This window comes from Scyliorhinus canicula, chromosome 12, assembly GCF_902713615.1.
Source record: "Scyliorhinus canicula chromosome 12, sScyCan1.1, whole genome shotgun sequence".
Taxonomy (NCBI): Eukaryota; Metazoa; Chordata; class Chondrichthyes; order Carcharhiniformes; family Scyliorhinidae; genus Scyliorhinus; species Scyliorhinus canicula.
The window spans coordinates 123,389,077-123,408,523 of record NC_052157.1 but is presented as its reverse complement, the minus strand read 5'-3'; the positions used below and the strand labels follow the sequence as shown (position 1 = coordinate 123,408,523).

The window sequence follows — 19,447 nt, the reverse complement described above, 5'->3', positions numbered from 1 at the left end:
TTTTGCAATAACACAAAAATAGGTGGGAAGGCAAGTGATGAGGATGACACAAAAAGTCTATAGAGGAATATAGACAGGTTAGGTGAGTGGACAAAAACCTGGCAGATAGGAAGAATAATGGAGCTGATTATTATTTAGACGTAGAAAGATTGCAGCAATCCACAGCACAGAGGGATTTGAAGGTCCTCGTGCATAAATCACAAAGCTGGCATGCAAGTTCAGCAGGTAATAGGGAAGGCAAATTGAATGTTGGCCTTAGTTTCAAAGGGATTGGAGTGTAAATATACAGAGATCTTGCTAAAACTATACAAGGCACTAGTTAGACCACACCTGGAATACTGTGAACCGTTTTTGTCCCCTTATCTAAGGAAAGATATATTGGCATTGGAGGCAATCCAGAGAAGATTCACTCAGTTAATCCCAGATTTTCTTATGAGGAATTTTAAGAGGGATTTTCTTATGAGGAAGGTTGAGTGGGTTGGGCAGGTACTCATTGGAGTTTAGAAGAATGAGAGGCGACCTTATGGACACATATTGAATTCTCAGGGGGTTGTCAGGGTAGATGCTGAGAGGCTGTTTTTCCTTGTTGGAGAGTCTAGGACCAGAGGACATAATCTCAGAGTAAGGGGTCGCCCATTTAAGACAGAGATGAGGAGGAATTTTGACTCCCAGAGGATAGTGAATCTGTGGAATTCTTTGTTGGATCATTAAATATATTCAAGGCTGAGATGGACAAATTTTAAATCAGTAAGGGAATCAAGGATTATGGGAATAACATGGGAAAGTGGAGTTGAAGATTATCACATCAGATCAGCCATGATCTCATTGAATGGCGGAGCAGACTCGATGGGCCAGATGGCCGACTTCTGCTCTTGGGCTTTAAGGTCTTATGGAGGTAAAAAAGTAGGAGTCATAATATTGGTCACAGAAACAATTGCAGCTGAAGCTATATGGGCTAAACTGAGAAACAAAAATGAGGGGATTCACACTTCTGGGAATATACTATCGATCCAATCTATCAGAAGAAGATAGAAGAGCAAATACATGAGCAAATGTCTGAGAAGTGCAAAGTAAAAGGGTGGTAATGGTAAGGAATTTCAACAGCCTAATATTAATTGAGATGAAATTACTTTAAAAGGTATGGAGGGCACCAAAATCTTAACATATATTCAGGAGCTTTATAAGCCAGATATAGCAAACTCAACAAAAGAAGGGGACATTAATGGACTTACTTTTAAGGAATAAAACTGGGCCCGAATGAAGCTGGGCATGTGAAAGGGGTATCAGTGGCAGAGCACTTTAGTGATTGTAATGATAAATCTGGTGGATGTGGTGTAGTTCTGGAAAAGGATATAAATATAGACCAAGAGTAAAAGCTTTCAATTGAGGAAAGTCTAAGCTGAAATGTGATTTGACAAAAATAAACTGGAAACATCTACTCATCGGAAAAACAGTGCCAGAGCAGTGAGAAGTATTCAAATAGGAGATAGAAAGGGTTCAGCATAAATATGTTTTCATTATCAAAAAGGGTGGGACTCCTGAACCTACTCCCCCCTGAATGTCAAAGACACACAGAATAGCATAATATATTAAAAGGATAGTTTAAATTAGCTGTCAAGAAGTCGGTATCATCAGGGAGCATAAAAGATGTGGGGTGAAATTGAAAAAGTAATTTGGAAAGCAAATAAAAAGCATGAATAAATATTAGCAAGAAAATATATTCAACAGAAATGTAAATATATTTCATAAATACATAAAGAGCAAAAAGGTAATTAAGGAAAGAGTAAGGCTGATTATAGATCAAGAAAGATGTGGCAGCAGAAGATATAGTTCTTAATGAATAATTTGTAACTGTTTTCACAAAAATCTGCAGGGGGGGCGCGAAGCTGGCATTGTAAGTAAGTTGAGGTGTGTGTAATATTGATAACATACTCCGAGAGAGGGAGGAAATATTAAAGTGTTGAGCATTCTTGAAAGTGGATTAGTCACCAGGCCCAGATGAAATTTATTCCAAGCTACTCGGAAGCAAGAGGAGAAATTTCCAACACTGATTATCATTTTCCAGTCACTTCTTATTATAGGCATGGTATTAGATAACTGGAGGACTGCTAAAATTCTGTCATTATTTTAAAAAGGAGGAAGTGATAACCTGAATAATTAGAAGTCAGTCAACCTAACTTTTTTTCGTGGGCAAATTATTGGAAAAAGTTCAGACAGCACAAGTTATCATTTGGAAAGATGTGGATTAATTAAGGACAGTTAGCAGGCCGGCACAGTGGTATATGGTTAGTACTGCTGCCTCAATGCGCTGAGGACCTGGGTTCGATCCTGACCCTGGGTCACTCTCTGTGGAGTTTGCACATTCTCCCCATGTCTCTGTGGGTCTCACCCCCACAACCTAAAGACCCACAACCTACAGGGTAGGTGGATTGGCCACGCTAAATTGCCCCTTAATTGAAAAAAAAATTGGGTACTCTAAATTTAAAAATAAAGTTAGCATGAGTTTGTTAAGGAAGGTCGAGCCCCACTAACTTGAATGAATGCTTTGAGGAGGTAACAAGGAGTGTTGATAAGGGTAGCACATTTGATGTGATCTTCATGGATTTTAGCAAGCCTTTTAACAAAATCTCACATGGCAAATTGGTTAAAAAAAATAAAAGCCATGGCATCCAAGGGAAAGTGACAAGTTGGATCCAAAACTGACTCCATGGTAAGAAATAAAGAGTAAGGGTCAAAAGGTGTTTTTGAAACTGGAAGATCATTCTAGTGGAGTTCCCCTGCTATGTACTGAATCTCTTGCTTTTTGTGGTTTGTGTTAATGGTTTAGATTTAAATGTAGGGTGAAAGGATTAAAAGGTTTCCCGAAGTTGTTGTCCGCATGGATTTAAGTATGACATTTGACCAAGTCCCGCATGGCACACTGGTCAATAAAGTGAAATAATATGGTAAACAGCAAAAGGTGGTGAGTTGGATCTAAAATTGGCTTAGCAACAGGAAACAAAGGAGAACGATCGATCAATGTTTTTGAATAATGGAAAGCGGTTCCCAGTGGCATTCCACAGGGCTCAGTGTTGGGGCCCTTTACTGTTATTGTACATATACATGATTGGGGCTTAAATATGAATGGTATGATTGGGAAATTTGCAGATGACACAATAATTGGCTGCATATTTGACAGTAAAGGGGATAGCTGTTGTCTCCAGAATTATATCAATAGTTTGGTTGAGTGGTCAGAGAAGTGGCAAATGGAATTCAATCCAAAATCTGAGGTAATGTATTTGGGGAGGGTAAACAAAGCAAAGGAATAAACAATAAATGGAAGGATATTGAGGGGGGTAGAGGAAATGATAGACCTTGAAGTGCACGTCCTCAGGTCCCTGAAGATGGCAGGACAAGGGGGTAAGGTAGTAAAGAAAGCTTTCCTTTATTGGACGAGATATTGAATACTAAAGCAGGGATGTAATGCTGGAACTGCACGAATGCTGGAAAGGCTGCAGCTAAATTTTGTGTACACTCTCGTCACTACATCACCGGAAGGACATAATTGCCCTGAAGAGAATACATTGGAGATTTACAAGAATATTGCCAGGGCTTAAAAAGTTGTAGCTCTGAGGAAAGATTGGACAAGCTGTGAACAGAGGAGGCTGCGGGGTGACCTATTGAGGTGTACAGAATTATGTGGGGCCTTGATAGAGTAGGCAGGAAAGGCCCGTTTTATCTAGTTGAGAGGTAAATCACCAGGGGGCGCAGATTAAAGGTGATTGGTAAAAGGATTAGAGGGGACATGAGGAAATGCTTTTCCGCCCAGGTGGTGGGGGCATCTGGAATTCATTGCCCAAGTTAGCGGTTGAGGCTGAAATGCGCAACTCATTTTAAAAAGTAATGCATTTGGGGAGGGCAAACACGGCAAGGGAATATACAATAAATGGCTGGATGCTCAAAAGTACAGACAAACAGCTGGATCTTGGAGTGCATGTCCCCAGATCCCTGAAGGTAGCAGGACAGGTATATAAGGTAATTCAGAAGGCATATGGGATCACTTTCCTAGCACAAGTCATAAAACAATAAAAGCTGGAAGATTATGCTGGAACTGTGTGAAACATTACATTTACCACAGCGAGAGTGCTGCATACCGTTCTGATCACCACTTTTATGAGGAGAGATTGGTTAAACTTGGGTTTTTTCTTTGGAATAGAGGCAGTCGAGGAGAGATTTAATTAAATTGTACAAAATTAGGAAGAAGGTAGATAATAATGGATTATTATTAAGGAAGGACAACTTTCCCTGAGCAAAGAAGTTGTATCATCAGAGGCATAAACTTAATATAATTGTGTGGTAGTCACCACTGATGTATATATTGTATATAGAGGATGTTGGTGTAGGTGTTTTGTGGTGAGGCCCTGTACTACAGGTACGGGGGAAGTTCCCTGCCTGCTGGCCACTTCGCCAGCTGCTGTAGGAGACCACACACCTTAGTGTAATAAAGCCTCAATTGCATCCAACTCTCGTCTTTGTGTAATTGATCATGCATCAATTTATTACACTAAGTTTTCAGAAGATGGACCTCCGCATCAAGCCGGATCGCTTGCTGCTGGATCTGTGTCAGAAAACGGCAAAAAGAACTTTCAACATTGGCTAGCCTGTTTCGAAGCATACATCGGGTCTGCGCCAGACCCAATACCTGAAGCTCAGAAGATTCAGATCCTCTACTTGCGGCTGAGCTCCAATGTCTTTCCACTTATCCAGGATTCGCCGACCTATGCAGAAGCCATAGCTCTACTGAAAGAAAACTATGCTCAGCGGACTAACACGCTCTACGCCAGGCACATCCTCTCCACTCGTCGTCAACTTCCCAGTGAGCCAGTGGAAGATTTCTCGCGTGCCCTGATTCCCCTAGTTAGAGACTGTGACTGTCAGGCCATCACGGCCACGGAACACTCGAACTTGATCATAAGAGACGCTTTTGTCACAGGGATAGGGTCCGATTACATCCGACAGAGCCTCTTAGAAGGGGCCATGCTCAACCTCGCAGAGACTAAATAGCTAGTGCTCTCGCTTACAGTCGCTTCGCGCAACATCCAGGCCTACGCCCCCGGCCGCGCGGCCCACCCCTCCTGCGCATCGTGCACTCCGCAGACGGCCGCCCCATCAGGGACCCCACCAGCGACCCCCCTCAGCCAACCCCACGCCTGTGCCGCGCGGCAGCCAACCAACCCCGGGGGCCCCAAATGTTACTTCTGTGGGCAGCCTAAACACCCCCGACAGCGCTGCCCGGCCAGGAGCACCCTTTGCAAGGTCCCACTCCGTGGCGATCCGGAGGTACTGCATAGCCACTCTCGCTGTCCAGGGCGTGGAGTTTACCGACTTCCGCCTCTACGTCCTCCCCAACCTCTGCGCTGCCCTGCTACTCGGCCTGGACTTCCAGTGCAACCTCCAGAGTCTAACACTGAAATTCGGCGGGTCCCTACCACCCCTTACCGTTTGTGGCCTCGCGAATCTTAAGGTCCACCCACCTTCCCTATTTGCAAACTTAACTCCGGATTGCAAACCCATCGCCACCAGGAGCAGACGGTACAGCGCCCAGGACAGGACCTTCATTGGGTCCAAAGTCCAGCGACTGCTTCGGGAAGTCATTATCGAGGCCAGCAACAGCCACTGGAGAGCCCAAGTTGTAGTGGTGAAAACTGGGGAGAAACACAGGATGGTCGTGGACTGCAGCCAGACCATCAACAGGTACACGCAGCTCGATGTGTAACCCCTCCCATGTATATCTGATATGGTCAATCAGATTGCACAGTACCGGGTCTTCTCAACTGTGGACCTGAAATCCGCCTACCACCCGCTCCCCATCCGTAAAGCGGACCGCCCATACACTGCCTTCGAAGCAGATGGCCGCCTTTACCACTTTCTCAGGGTTCCCTTTGGCGTCACCAACAGGGTCTCGGTTTTCCAACGGGAAATGGACCGAATGGTTGACCGGTACAGACTGCGGGCCACTTTCCCGTACCTGGACAATGTCACCATCTGCGGCCACGATCAGCAGGACCATGACGCCAACTTTGCCAAATTTCTCCACACTGCCACTCTCCTCAACCTAACTTGTAATAAGGAGATGTGTGTATTCAGCACGAACCGCTGAGCCATCCTCGGCTATGTGGTCCAGAACGGAGTTCTGGGGCCTGATCCCGACCGAATGCGCCCCCTCATGGAACTCCCACTGCCCCAAGGCCCTCAAACGATGCCTGGGGTTCTTCTCTTATTACGCCCAGTGGGTCCCAAACTATGTGGACAAGGCCCGTCCACTCATTCAATCCACTCTGTTTCCCCTAACGACCGAGGTTCACCAGGCCTTCAACCGTATTAAGACTGACATCGCCAAGGCCACGATGCACGCAGTCGGTGAGACGTTACCATTTCAAGGCAAGAGCGACACATCAGACGTCGCTCTAGCCGCCACCCTCAACCGGCAGACCTGTGGCATCTTTCTCACGCACCCTACACGCCTCCGAAATTCGCCATTCCTCCGTCGAAAAAGAGGCCCAAGCCATCATTGAAGCTGTGCGGCATTGGAGGCATTACCTGGCCGGCAGGAGATTCACTCTCCTCTCTGACCAACGATCGGTAGCCTTCATGTTCAACTACACACAGCGGGCAAGATCAAAACAATAAAATCTTGAGGTGGAGGATCGAGCTCTCCACCTACAACTACGAGATTTTGTATCGCCCCGGTAAGCTCAACGAGCCCCCCGATGCACTATCCCAAGTTACATGTGCCAGCGCACAAGTGGACCGACTCCGGACTTTGCACGACAACCTCTGTCACCTCGGAGGTCACACGTTTTTACCATTTCATCAAGGCTCGTAATCTGCCCTACTCCATCGAGGAAGTCAGGGCTATCACCAGGGACTGCCAGGTCTGCGCGGAGTGCAAACTGCACTTCTACCGGCCAGACCGTGCGCGCCTAGTGAAAGCCTCCCGCCCCTTTGAACGCCTCAGCGTAGACTTCAAAGGGCCCCTCCCCTCCATCGACTGTAACACGTACTTGCTCAGTGTGGTCAATGAGTATTCCAGATACCCCTTCGCCATCCCATACCCCGACATGACGCCTGCCACAGTCATCAAGGCCCTCAACACCATCTTCGCTCTGTTCGGCTTCCCCGCTTACGTCCACAGCGACAGGGGATCCTCATTCATGAGCGATGAGCTGCGTCAGTTCCTGCTCAACAGGGACATTGCCTCGAGCAGGACGACCAGCTATAACCCCCGGGGAAATGGACAGGTGGAGAGGGAGAATGGGAAGGTCTGGAGGGCCGTCCAGCTGGCCCTATGGTCCAGAAATCTCCTGGCCTCCTGCTGGCAGGAGGCCCTTCCCGACGCCCTGCACTCCATTTGGTCATTCCTGTGCACCGCGACTAATGAAACACCCCATGAACGGCTCTTTGCCTTCCCTAGGAGGTCCACCTCCAGGGTGTCGCTCTGACTTGGCTTGCAGCTCCAGGACCCGTACTCCTCCGTAAGCGCGTACGACTCCATAAGGTGGACCCGTTGGTTGAGAGGGTCCAGCTACTTCACGCCAACCCACAGTACGCCTATTAGCATACCCCGACGGCCACCAAGATACTGTCTCCCTCAGGGACCTGGCACCAGCTGGTTCCCCACCCCCCCCCCCCCCACCTACCCTGCGCCACCCTCCCCTCCCCCGGTGCACCCCACCGCAGCCCCCGCCCCGGGACAATCCGTCCTCCCCTTGCCCACACCCGAAGATGAAGAGGATTTCGACATGCTCCCGGAGTCACCGAAGACCAAACCGACACCAGAATCACCGCCAGCACTGCAGCACTCCAGACGGAAGATCAAGGCTCCAGACTGAACCTGTAACATGATCTGGACTTTTAAAAACACCATTCTCTGTACATAATTTTCCCCTCCACCCCGCTGGACTTTTTGCTCTCTGTACTTTGAAAAGTATACCTGTATATAGTTCTCCACCACCCCCGCTGGAGTCAATCTTAACAGGGGGTGAATGTGGTAGTCACACTGATGTATATATTGTATATAGAGGATGTAGATGTTTTGTGGTAAGGCCCTGTACTACAGGTACGGGGGTAGTTCCCTGCCTGCTGGCTCCACCCAGCAGGCGGAGTATAAATATGTGTGCTCCCAGTACAGCAGCCACTTCGCCAGCTGCTGTAGGAGGGCACACATCTTAGTGTAATAAAGCCTCGATTGCATCCAACTCTCATCTTTGTGTAATTGATTGTGCATCAACTTGGTTGTTGGATGAGTGGCAAATTGGGGAGAATTACTTTCACCCACAGAAGGGATCTGGAACTCACTCTCTGCCAGAAATTCCTGGGCTACAGACTAAGAGCTGGAAAGTGGAATTAAGCTAGGTAGCTCTTTTTCAGCTAACACAGACAAGATGGGTTGACTAGCCTCCTGCTGGGGATACATTTTCTGTGTTCCTAGAGTAAATAAGAAATCCCAAGAATTAATTTCCTGGCGTATGCTGATTCAGGCCAACAGATGGAATTCTTGACCCACACAGGGCATAAACTCAGCCTGATTCTAAATACTATTAAATGACAAACGCTGGAAATTGTGTCAATGTCTGATGAGGCTTTTCTGTGATACTCTAAATGATTAAGTAGCCCATCAGCACTTTCTGTGCAAGTTCTCAGGTGGTGGTAATTATCCCAGTGTTATTCAGCACCATTCGGAATGGCAGGGAGGGTGGTGGGTCGGTGGTGGGGTGGGGGGGGGGGGGGGGGGTGCATGAGGGTGCGGATCAGGGGAGTATTGCGGGGAAGGAAAATACATGGATTGATTGCAGGGCTGGAGTTCTACCCCAGCTCCCCATCAGTTCCACTATTGCATCAAGTATACAAGATGATAGGAGCAGTTCTACAAAGCAACCAATTTGAAAACAGATTGAATGCAAAATTATGCATTATCTCCGGTAAGTTCAGATGTTAAGATACCTCAGTTTGTGTAAACCCACTCGCTGCAATCAAATAGCCAATTGTAAATTTCAACGTTGTGACTGGACAATAAAATAATAGCTCCAAGGAACTATGTTAGCAGGCATTATTAGCAACCTGCACTGAGCTGCTTACTCTAAAATGGTCATCATGAGACCACTTAGGAAGTCATTTTAGCAGTGGGAATTGGTCTTTCTTGATTCCTTGCATGGTTGGGTAACACTGTTGGCATAAAATAGCAATGTTTACAGGCTCTGAATGCAGGAGATGGCAGAGGAAGGAGTAACACATTATTGAGTTTGTGCACCTCTTGCACAATTCTCTTTATAAGCACACTTTTGAACCTATAAATAGTTGTCTGGAGCCTATATGTATTCTCATGATGCACAGGGGCTTCGGAATAACCTATGCAGTGAAACCTCCAGGAACTAATTTTAAGATCTGCATTCTGTCAATTATTTCACTAATGTCATATTTTGGAATCTTTTGACCATTTTCTCGAAACAATTCGGAACGGGTTACTTCAAGTGTTGTATTTTATAGCATAATGTATTCATGAAAGTTTGAAAAATGGATCGGAAATGTCATGGCCACATGAGAACATGACTCCCCTAATTTACTACTCCAGGTCTGGCTGCAACAGGATTTTGTTGTGAGTTTAGCAAGGATGTGCTTTGCCAATACTATTGGCAATACTACAAGAAGTCCCACTATGTAAGCTTTAAAAGAATTAACCAGACAGGTTTTCTGAATTTAACTCAATGAACAGTTTATTGACACTACTTCTCAAATTTAAAGGATTAGATAAATCGCAACCACCATTCATACATCACACACACTTCCTGGGCCCCACACACACTATTATAGATGATAGAATAAGAGGATAGACTTGAAGATATTTTACAGTTTGTGAAGAATGTAAACAATCAAAGGAATATGCAGTTAACCGTCCTTTGGATGAGCTCGATACGATGATTCCACGTTGCAGCCATTTTGTTCAGTTGTCCTGGGTCTAGCAGTTGGGAGCAGATTTCTACATTTTATCCCCAAAAGATCTTGGTTTGCAGTAGATAGCTCTTCTAAGGATGGTTACTCTGTAGTACTCGTGTTCAATGCTTTCAATAATTCTTAAAAAGGCCTTGCTGACTGTATATTCCAGATGAATTTGATTACCATGTCTGGTGTAGTCATTGTGTTGTCAATAACATTTTTGATATCTCATCAAAATTTTTGAAGAGTAATAATGTAAAAGTCAACCGGAAATGATCTTTCACACTCCTCTGGGTGGCGGAGAGGGTGTTTGAGAGTCTCTTCCTTTTCCGCCTACTTGGGGTGGAATGCAATTGTATATTCAACTGGGTGGCAGTCTTAAAGGGATTACAGTTTATTAAAATCCAGCCAGAGACCAAAGACGTTAGAAATTGTATTTTCTTAAAAACAAGCCTCATCATGGAAACAGTACCTAGTTAAAACACATTGTATTAATTTTAGAACCATACCATAGAACCCCTACATTGCAGAAAGAGGCCATTCGGCCCATCGAGTCTGCACCGACCCTTTGAAAGAGCACCCTACCGAGGCCCCATCCCCGTAACCCCACCTAACTTGCAAATCCTTCAACACCAAGGGGCAATTTTATCATGGCAAATCGATCAAACCTGCACATCTTTGGACTGTGGGAGGAAACCAGAGCACCCGGAGGAAACTTATGCAGACAAGGGGAGAAAATGCAAACTCCACACAGTCGCCCAAGGCCAGAATTGAACCGGGTTCTTGGTGCTGTGAGGCAGCAGTGCTAATCATTGTGCCACCAAATTTTGTTTGCTTATAGCTTACAAATAGTTGAACATCTGTGTTCAATAAATCCCTCATATCCATTTGTTTTATAAGTATGGTGACCAGTTTGAAGCATCTGTGCTTGTTTTAATATACTTGATGTCAGATTTTGCAAATGTACATTGAGTAAAATAAAGGCTTGTAACAATTCATTAACTGCTTTGTTTATCTTTAACTTACATAGATACACATATATATATACCATGCTAAAAGACATAACATGTAAAGTAACTCTTTTTTCCAAATCTTATCTGTGGAAAAATGGACAAAAGTTTCCTCTTGTGACATGCATCCATCATTAGCAATTTGGTTCAGCTCAATAATATCATTGACAATCATATTCTGGGAATCCCATGTTGCTTATGTGACTCCAACGTCAGGTTTCACTGAGATGTAAGTTGTATTTTTTTTGTATTTGAAGCTTTTTCTCACATTGTTGTAATTTTGGGCACTGCATCTTAAACTGCTCTCCGGATTTCTGTTGCCTTACTGTGCTTTGAGTTGATCTTGTTTCAATGTTCACTTTACTTTTTTTTTTCTTTCTTTCTCCCTCCCCTACCCACCCCTTCCTTGCATGCACTCAACCACTGTACGTCTTAACCATATCGCAGCAGCCTGAGCAATATGAAACTGATAGCGATGAGGAGTTTCTGGAGAAAATTCTAGAACTTCCTCTGCAGAAACATTGCAGTAAGAAACTATTCAGCATTCCTGAAGTAACAGAGGATGAGGAGGAGGACATCTGTGGCAGCAGCCAGGCTGATATCGGAAACCAAGAAGGAGAAAATACCTCTGTTTACTGCCAGGAGGGAGGACAATTAGAGGAACAGGAACAGGATCAGTTATTTGAAAGTGTGCAAAGTAGTTCGAATGACGACAGACAGAAAGACCAAGCTTTAACCATTGATAGCAAAAATCAAGAATTGGAAGAAAAGACAACCTCCAATATCAGTCAGGGTGACAGCGAAAATTTAACCCAGGAAGTTATGGATTCTCATGATCCACAGAATGAGTCTCAAACAATAGACTTGGCAGAGGTTGTGATGAGTGACCAAATCTGTGATCAGAGCTGTAGACAGGAGCAAGGTGAAATGCAGCCTCACTACACAAAGACGAGCATCAAAAACAAAGAATGGAGTGAAGAGGCAAGTGGGTATGGATATCCTGATGCCAAGATTCATCATACCTACCCACAGGTATATACCAGATCCCACCAACAGGAAGAAAAGACTGTAGAATACATTGAGGACAACACCATTGATGACTCTGACCTGGATGTTACTGGATGTATAGGGAAATCATTAGTGGAGAAGCATCACAGGAATTTTCCTGAGCCAAATGCTGTTGACCCAAAATCCATCTTAAAGTTGCAATCTCAGACACGGTTACGGTCCACAGATCGAAAAGAGTCTAATACAGCAGTAACTGCGAACCCACATTACAACAGGAGAGAGCAAGTGTCTCACAAAAACCTAGAGATAGACATAGAGTATGGCACTGAGGAGGAAGAAGAAGTGGTGGTTCCCAGCTTACATTTAAGTACACATGTTACTCATCTGGATCAAATGAGATCAGGTTGGTGGGATAGGAGTAAGACTAACAGAGAAGGTATGGGCGAGTGCTCCAGCAGACACTGTGAGTGTACCCAGCCAAAAGAACAGAGGCAGGCTTTTGTCAAAGACAATGTTGGTACCACATCCCCCCGCCATCATAGAAGAAAGAATAAGACTGCTTTCCCCAGGCACCTGCTACATTGCGAACGAGACAAGTTAAAAGTAAGAATCACCGAGGAGAAAGGATTGGAGGCTTGGAAGTTGGAGTCTTATGAATTGGGGAGGACAAGGGCAAGGGCAAGGGCAAAGACAGAGCCTGAGGATTCAGCACGTTCATGGGTGTGTGCTTATCTCACTGTTTGCCTACTCCATTCATCTCTTAGTTCTGCTTTTTGTGGCTGTCAGTTTGTTTGATTACTTTGTGCGTTTTCTGCTGTGCACTAGTTGTACACATCTCCTTCACTTTTGGTGAGTAGTGTGAAGCAATAATCCATGCTTTCCTAGCATCAATGTCTTTTAGCCAGTTTATAACCAACTAAACTAAAATTGAATCCATCTGCCAGGCCTTCAGTAACATCATAATCATTAACCATTGGTCATCCTTTGGTGTAGTTGGATAGCAGCATTGGGTGCATTTAACGGAATAGAGAGTGAAACCATTTTGTTCATGCTAGGAGACCATGGTGAGGACGCAAAGCAGTAGTGTCACTAGGGTTTCACCAACGTTTTGTGGTCGGTTTTGAAATGTGAATCATCCAACACTACAGTAATCGATTCTGCCTTCAAAATATTTAGTTTGCATCAGGAGCGAACATTTTAAGATATGTAACACCAGGGTGCTGATTACAGAACTCTAACTGGTGATGGGAGTAATTTGAAAGGTAAATTAAGCATGCCATAAAAGATGTGTATTGGTGTAAGTGGAATTTTGAATCCAGTGCACTAAACCAACCTAGTGACACAAAACTGCTTGTGTTTTTGCAGTGACTGAGAGTTCAGTGATTTTATAACTTCTGGTTTGGGTTCAATGTAGCTGCTGAAATGACAAAAAAATGGAGTGTTGTTCTGCATTTCGTTTATCTGATTAAGAAGCCTTTTAATGTTCTTTTCTCATTCTGGGGTTCTGCCCCAGCATTCTGTCCCAGCAACCTCTTGGGTCACGTGGAGGTGGATGACAGCCACCTCTGTGATTTTTCTTCCTCAAATTTTTTTCCGTCTTTAGGAGTGCTTAACCCTTGGAAGAAGTGACTGCTACTAGATTGCTACATGGCAAATGATATACACAGGAGAGATGTGCAGAGACGGGAAATTTCCTGGCTCGCCTTGGGGAAAAAGTACCCCAAATGGCAGCAGCTATGTTCCGATGAGGGAGGTGCAAGATGGCATCGGACCCACTACCCGCAGTTACAGATCGGAGGTGGCCACGGAGACGGCCAAGTGCCAAGGCAGCCCACCTTGTTTCTCTGGGACTTTATCCCAGTTGTTCTATTGAATATTAGGCCTCACCCCTCACACTGCCACCCAACGCATGTCAACTCATGTCCCTCAGCAACCCACAAGGTGCTTTAAAGCCTTTATGCCAACTTAGTGTCAATTTATGCTCCCCACTCAATATCCTTTTCCCTTACACCCTCCATGCCAACCCACCCAATATCCACCATGGGCACATCTCGGGAGCCATGCAGAGATAGAATAAGCTATAGTTCTAAATAACTATTACAGATTTCACTGTATTAAAGAAAAGTTATTCATAAAACGCATTCAATACATTTAAATCCCCTCAAGTGCATCATACCTTATAAACACATTTGTGCTCATAGTCCCACATCAAAGATAGCTAACCCTTTATGAATCTCTTGGAGCTGTCAATCAAACTGTGAACTTATAGACTCCAATGTGATAATTAGAGGCTATAAAAAGCAGTCAAGCAGTAATAATGCTATAATGATAGCACTTTAGATTGTGCCAACATACAACTATAAAAATAACTAGCACAGATTTTTTTTTCAACTCATAAACACCGGCCAGCTTCTTTAAATTTTAAAATAGCAGACTATTTAAGACATTTAACAGTAATATACAAAATTGGTCTTTCCTTTCTTCATACTGTAAAGATCTTAAATAGAAACGCTTTGGACGGGTACATTTTTTAAAAAGTTTTTGCGATAATTTTTTATCAAATACTTTTTACAAGTATTTAATCCATAGTGTGGTGAGGTTTGCCAAATGGAAAACGGCAGATTCCGATAGAGAGTACAGGAGTGACTCCTCACGCCAGTCAAGAATGCATCATTAATGAGAATGGCCCAAAAAGTACTGACAGACTAACGGTGAGGCTAATGACTCATGTCATTATTTATGTTCAAAATGCACAACTACTTCAGGCAAGGACAAATGCACGATTGACTGTAGAAATTGTAATGTTGCTATCAGAGATCCACAACTTTGCCATTAACTTCACAAAAACAGTTTATCTGACTCATTCTCCAATCAAATGTATAGAATAGATAAAGTTCCTGTAATTGCACAATAGTTAACTCGGCACAGAAAGTTATGTCAAGTCATTTCAAGCTGTAAGGAAACAAGTAACAATGTTTGCAGTCATATATTGGCATTTTGCACGAGAACAGTTAGAAGAAATGTTGTAGACAAAGTAAGGTCAAAGCATTTGATACAGTGCCCATTCCAATATTGCTGCAGTGGAAGTTATGTCACACATGCCATCTCTCTCTCAATGGTCTGAATCCAAACATGTTCTTCTGACTGTAATCAGACTGTGCTTTTGAATTATTTGATGTTCCCCGGCTTCATCCAGTTTAGACTGTCTAGAAATTGCCTATTTAACTTCTAAATAATGTGATCTGCTTCAGGCTTAAAGAGTAGAAATCAGATCTAAATGCACCCGTTTTGCAGGTTAATTTTGAAGTTCACCCAAAGGATGCTTGAAAGGTCTGTGATCATTTGTTAGCTAGCGCCATTTTTCAGGGATTCCCTTGTAAATGAGGGAATTGCCGACTTTTGAAGCTCTCTGGAAATTGGGCATTGAAGAGCCACAAACCAAAGGTGAATCAATATCAAAATCTGATACTGAGGAGCAAGTCAACGCCACAGTATGGCCCTTTGCTTCAACACTGCTTGATCCCCGATTCTGGACTCCACCCTGGTCCCATAAACTCCATGCTGGATGTCTTATTGACTGCAGCCTGAAGTTTACCTTTCTTAAATGGGCAACAGATTTAGGCTCAAGTCACATTTACAGTTTGTGCAGATTGCCATTCAGGAGTCTGTGACTGTGAGGTCTGTCTGTTGGCTGCACATTCATTACTGATCTTACTGACAGGATGGTTCCTTCTGGCAGCATTCAAGCTTTGCTGTTCATTTGAAAGGAATTGGTGTAATGAGTCATAGTGGCCTGCCGAACAAAGTGTTACGGCACTTTCAAAGTTGATAAACCTAGGACAGCTTTGAGTTGAATATTGCTCAAAGGAATTCCACATTTGCTCAGAAGAATTCCATTGTTTACTGTTCTCAGATTTGTACAGTCAAAATAGGCACCTCTCTTACTCCCAAGCCATTGATTCTCAGTTCTCACAGGCATGCAAACTGCCCTTCTGTATCCTCTATCTTTACATTAGCAAGTGTCAATTGTCTTTATCTCGGACGTCAAAGTTGATTTAATTGTTGCCAATTCTTGCACCTTTCCCAATTTCTTAATACAGTTGTTGTTCCCACTGTGTTTGGATGATGTATTCTATTAGGGCATGTCTGTCAGTCCCCATAGCTTCTTGGGCTCTCGCTCCTCAGTATCCATAAAGGTTAATGGGTGGGAACAGGGCTGATATCTCCTTTGGATACATTTATATTTCCAGTTTTAAAGTGTCCACAAGACAAAGATAGGCACAATTCAGTTATTTGGACGACGGCAACAGATTGTTGGTGAACCAGATCCCTGCATGTCTGGAAGCGTACACAAAAACAAGTCACCATTTAATCTCATTGACAAAATTAGCTATTTTTGCTGAAGCTAAGACTAGTTTGGATACACAAACCATCCAATAAGAATTAATGGGCTTCAGTTCAAATGCTGTTTACCTGCTTGACCAGTATTCTACAGTCATATAACAGAAGTAAATGTGTAAGCTTTAGCGAAGAATAAGAAACCACTAACCGGAAAAATGAATGACCTATGATCATGAAGAAACGTGAAAATATAGGACCTGTGATTATGCAGGAGGTTGATGTAGCAGCCCCTTTTAATGGTGAAGGTGCATCAAGTCACAGGCAAGGGGAGCAAGAAGGGTTGGCTATCAGGGTGTTCCATGTGGAAAGCCCTATAGACCCAGAGTTAGAAGTCGCCATAGTTTGTGATTGCTAGTTGTTCAGTCTATGTGTTGCTCTGTTGTTGGGATTTTTTGTTGTTGTCCTCTCTGGCAGCAGGTATGTCCATTGAACTCAACCTTTATATAAAATAAAATTACCACTCTACGATTATATAGCTTTGAAAGGATGTGTGGAACTTTAATTGCGTTTTCAATTAGCTGGACAGTAAGTGAAGAAAAAGCCAATTCAATAAGTGATGCACATGAGTGAGCACCAACCCTGGTGCGCTGTCGGACACCAACACTAAATCTCACCGAGAGGTCCCCTCAGACATGGACACATGTCAAACCTTTCATCACTGCTAAAGCAATTCACAAAGCACAATGCTTGGCAGTTATGTAGCATTGTGAGGCAAGATTAATGCCTTCACATGCCGGCATGACATTGGGAGTGTGAAATATGTGTGAAAATCATGATAGGCCATGCACCAAAGGCAGCAAATGTGCATTTGGTGTGTGTACAGCGAAAAGTCATTCTGTGTAGACGCAGCCTCAACCCACAAGCTGTTGTGTTTTCTGGTGTTTGAGAGACTGGGAGTTTTTTGATGTGCACGTGACAATGCACAAGAGATAACAGTGGATTTATGGAACGCAAGAGTCTGAGGTGAGTTTACTGGAATGTGAGAGATTGGAGTGAGGGCATTAAGGGTGTAATTCTGGTGAGTTGCTGGAGACTGTGATGAGTATACTGATATGCAGGTACTGGTGTTTTAAAAGCTGAAGATGAACTATAACTGGGAAAGTTACATATATTATTTCTTAGATCCTTTTGCTTCGATCTTTCTGTGTTGTCTGTTTTTCAGGGCTTTGCAATAAACACAGATTCAGTACCACATTGTCTAAATTCTTCGCCTGCAATGCGAGTTTTAAATCCCAAGAACAGCCCATCTCTCATGCTGCGCAGAGGGGAAATACTCTCTTCCAAAGGTCAGTATCAACCCTCCTTCACTGCAGCTTTGCAGATCAAATTAAACAGGAAATCTCTGATGTAGTCATTTGTTTCTCACCAAAGGAACCTATTGTCATTGTCTGGGGCTTTTTGTTTTAGGACAGATGGTGGAATTATTGACGTTGCAGTTATCATGCTGATTAATCTCAGTCCAGCCATACCATCCCCAGAATTGCTCAGCCGCTCAATACATCAGTCATTAAACAAATGCGTTACTGACTTTTATTGATAAGAGATGTTGAATAGAAAATTCAAGATCTTACATCGAAAAAAAATCTTATTCTGTTGATCAAGTAGAAAGGACTGTGTGCACCATTAGGTTCCACTCTGTCAGAAGGATGCTGTGGAGTAGAGAGGGTAAAGCACACATTCACTAGGGTAAGGTAGTAGAGAGGGTGCAGCACATATTCACTAGGATGAGGCAGTAGAGAGGGTACAGCACACATTCACTAGGATGAGGCAGTAGAGAGGGTACAGCACACATTCACTAGGATGAGGCAGTAGAGAGGGTACAGCACACATTCACTAGGGTAAGGCAGTAGAGAGGGTACAGCACACATGCAGTAGAGAGGGTACAGCACACATTCACTAGTATGAGGCAGTAGAGAGGGCACAGCACACAATCACTAGGGTGAGGCAGTAGAGAGGGTACAGCACACATTCACTGGGATGAGGTAGTAGAGAGAGTACAGCACACATTCACTAGAATGAGGCAGTAGCGAGGGTGCAGCACATATTCACTACACTAGGATGAGGTAGTAGAGAGTGTACAGCACACATTCACTAGGATAAGGCAGTAGCGAGGGTGCAGCACATATTCACTACACTAGGATGAGGCAGTAGAGAGGGTGCTGCACACATTCACTAGGATGAGGCACAGAGGGTACAGCACACATTCACCAGGATGAGGCAGTAGAGAGGGTACAGCACAGATTCACTAGGATGAGACAGTAGACATTCACACATTCATTGGCATGAGGTAGTAGAGAGGGTACAGCACACATTCACTAGAATGAGGCAGTAGAGAGTCCAGCATACATTCACTAGGATGAGGCAGTAGAGGGTACAGCACAGATTCACTACGATGAGGCACAGAGGGTACAGCACACATTCACTGGGATGAGGCAGTAGAGAGGGTACAGCACACATTCACTGGGATGAGGTAGTAGAGAGGGTACAGCACACATTCACTAGGATGAGGCAGTAGAGAGGGTAAAGCACACATTTACTAAGATGAGGCAGTAGAGAGGGGTACAGCACACATTCACTAGGGTAAGGCAGTAGAGATGGTACAGCACACATTCACTAGCATGAGGCAGTAGAGAGGGCACAGCATACATGCAGTAGAGAGGGTACAGCACACATTCACTGGGATGAGGCAGTAGAGATGGTAAAGCACACATTCACCAGGATGAGGCAGTAGAGGGTACAGCACAGATTCACTACGATGAGGCACAGAGGGTACAGCGCATGTTCACTGGGATGAGGCAGTAGAGAGGGTACAGAACACATTAACTCAGATGAGACAGTAGACATTCACACATTCACTAGGATGAGGCAGTAGAGAGGGTACAGCACACATTCACTAGACTGAGGCAGTAGAGAGTCCAGAATACATTCACTAGGATGAGACAGTAGAGAGGATAAAGCACGCGTTCACTAAGATGAGGCAGTCGAGAGGGTACAGCGCACATTCACTAGGATGAGGCAGTAGAGAGGGTTACAGCACACATTCACTGGGATGAGGT

The 19,447-nt window shown here is 44.2% G+C and overlaps 1 protein-coding gene across 16 annotated transcripts in view; it reads left to right on the top strand.

Moving 5' to 3' along the window:
• LOC119974776 (peripheral-type benzodiazepine receptor-associated protein 1-like) overlaps positions 1–19,447 on the top strand; it is a 378,013-nt gene that overhangs the window by 323,295 nt on the left and 35,271 nt on the right. For 14 of the 16 annotated variants that reach the window (XM_038814002.1, XM_038814003.1, XM_038814006.1 and 11 more), the window contains 2 exons: positions 11,430–12,710; positions 17,554–17,677. In XM_038814002.1, coding sequence (XP_038669930.1) covers positions 11,430–12,710; positions 17,554–17,677 — 1,405 coding nt within the window. The remainder of the gene's footprint in view (positions 1–11,429; positions 12,711–17,553; positions 17,678–19,447) is intronic. The other 2 variants (XM_038814008.1, XM_038814014.1) reach the window with 2 other exon arrangements.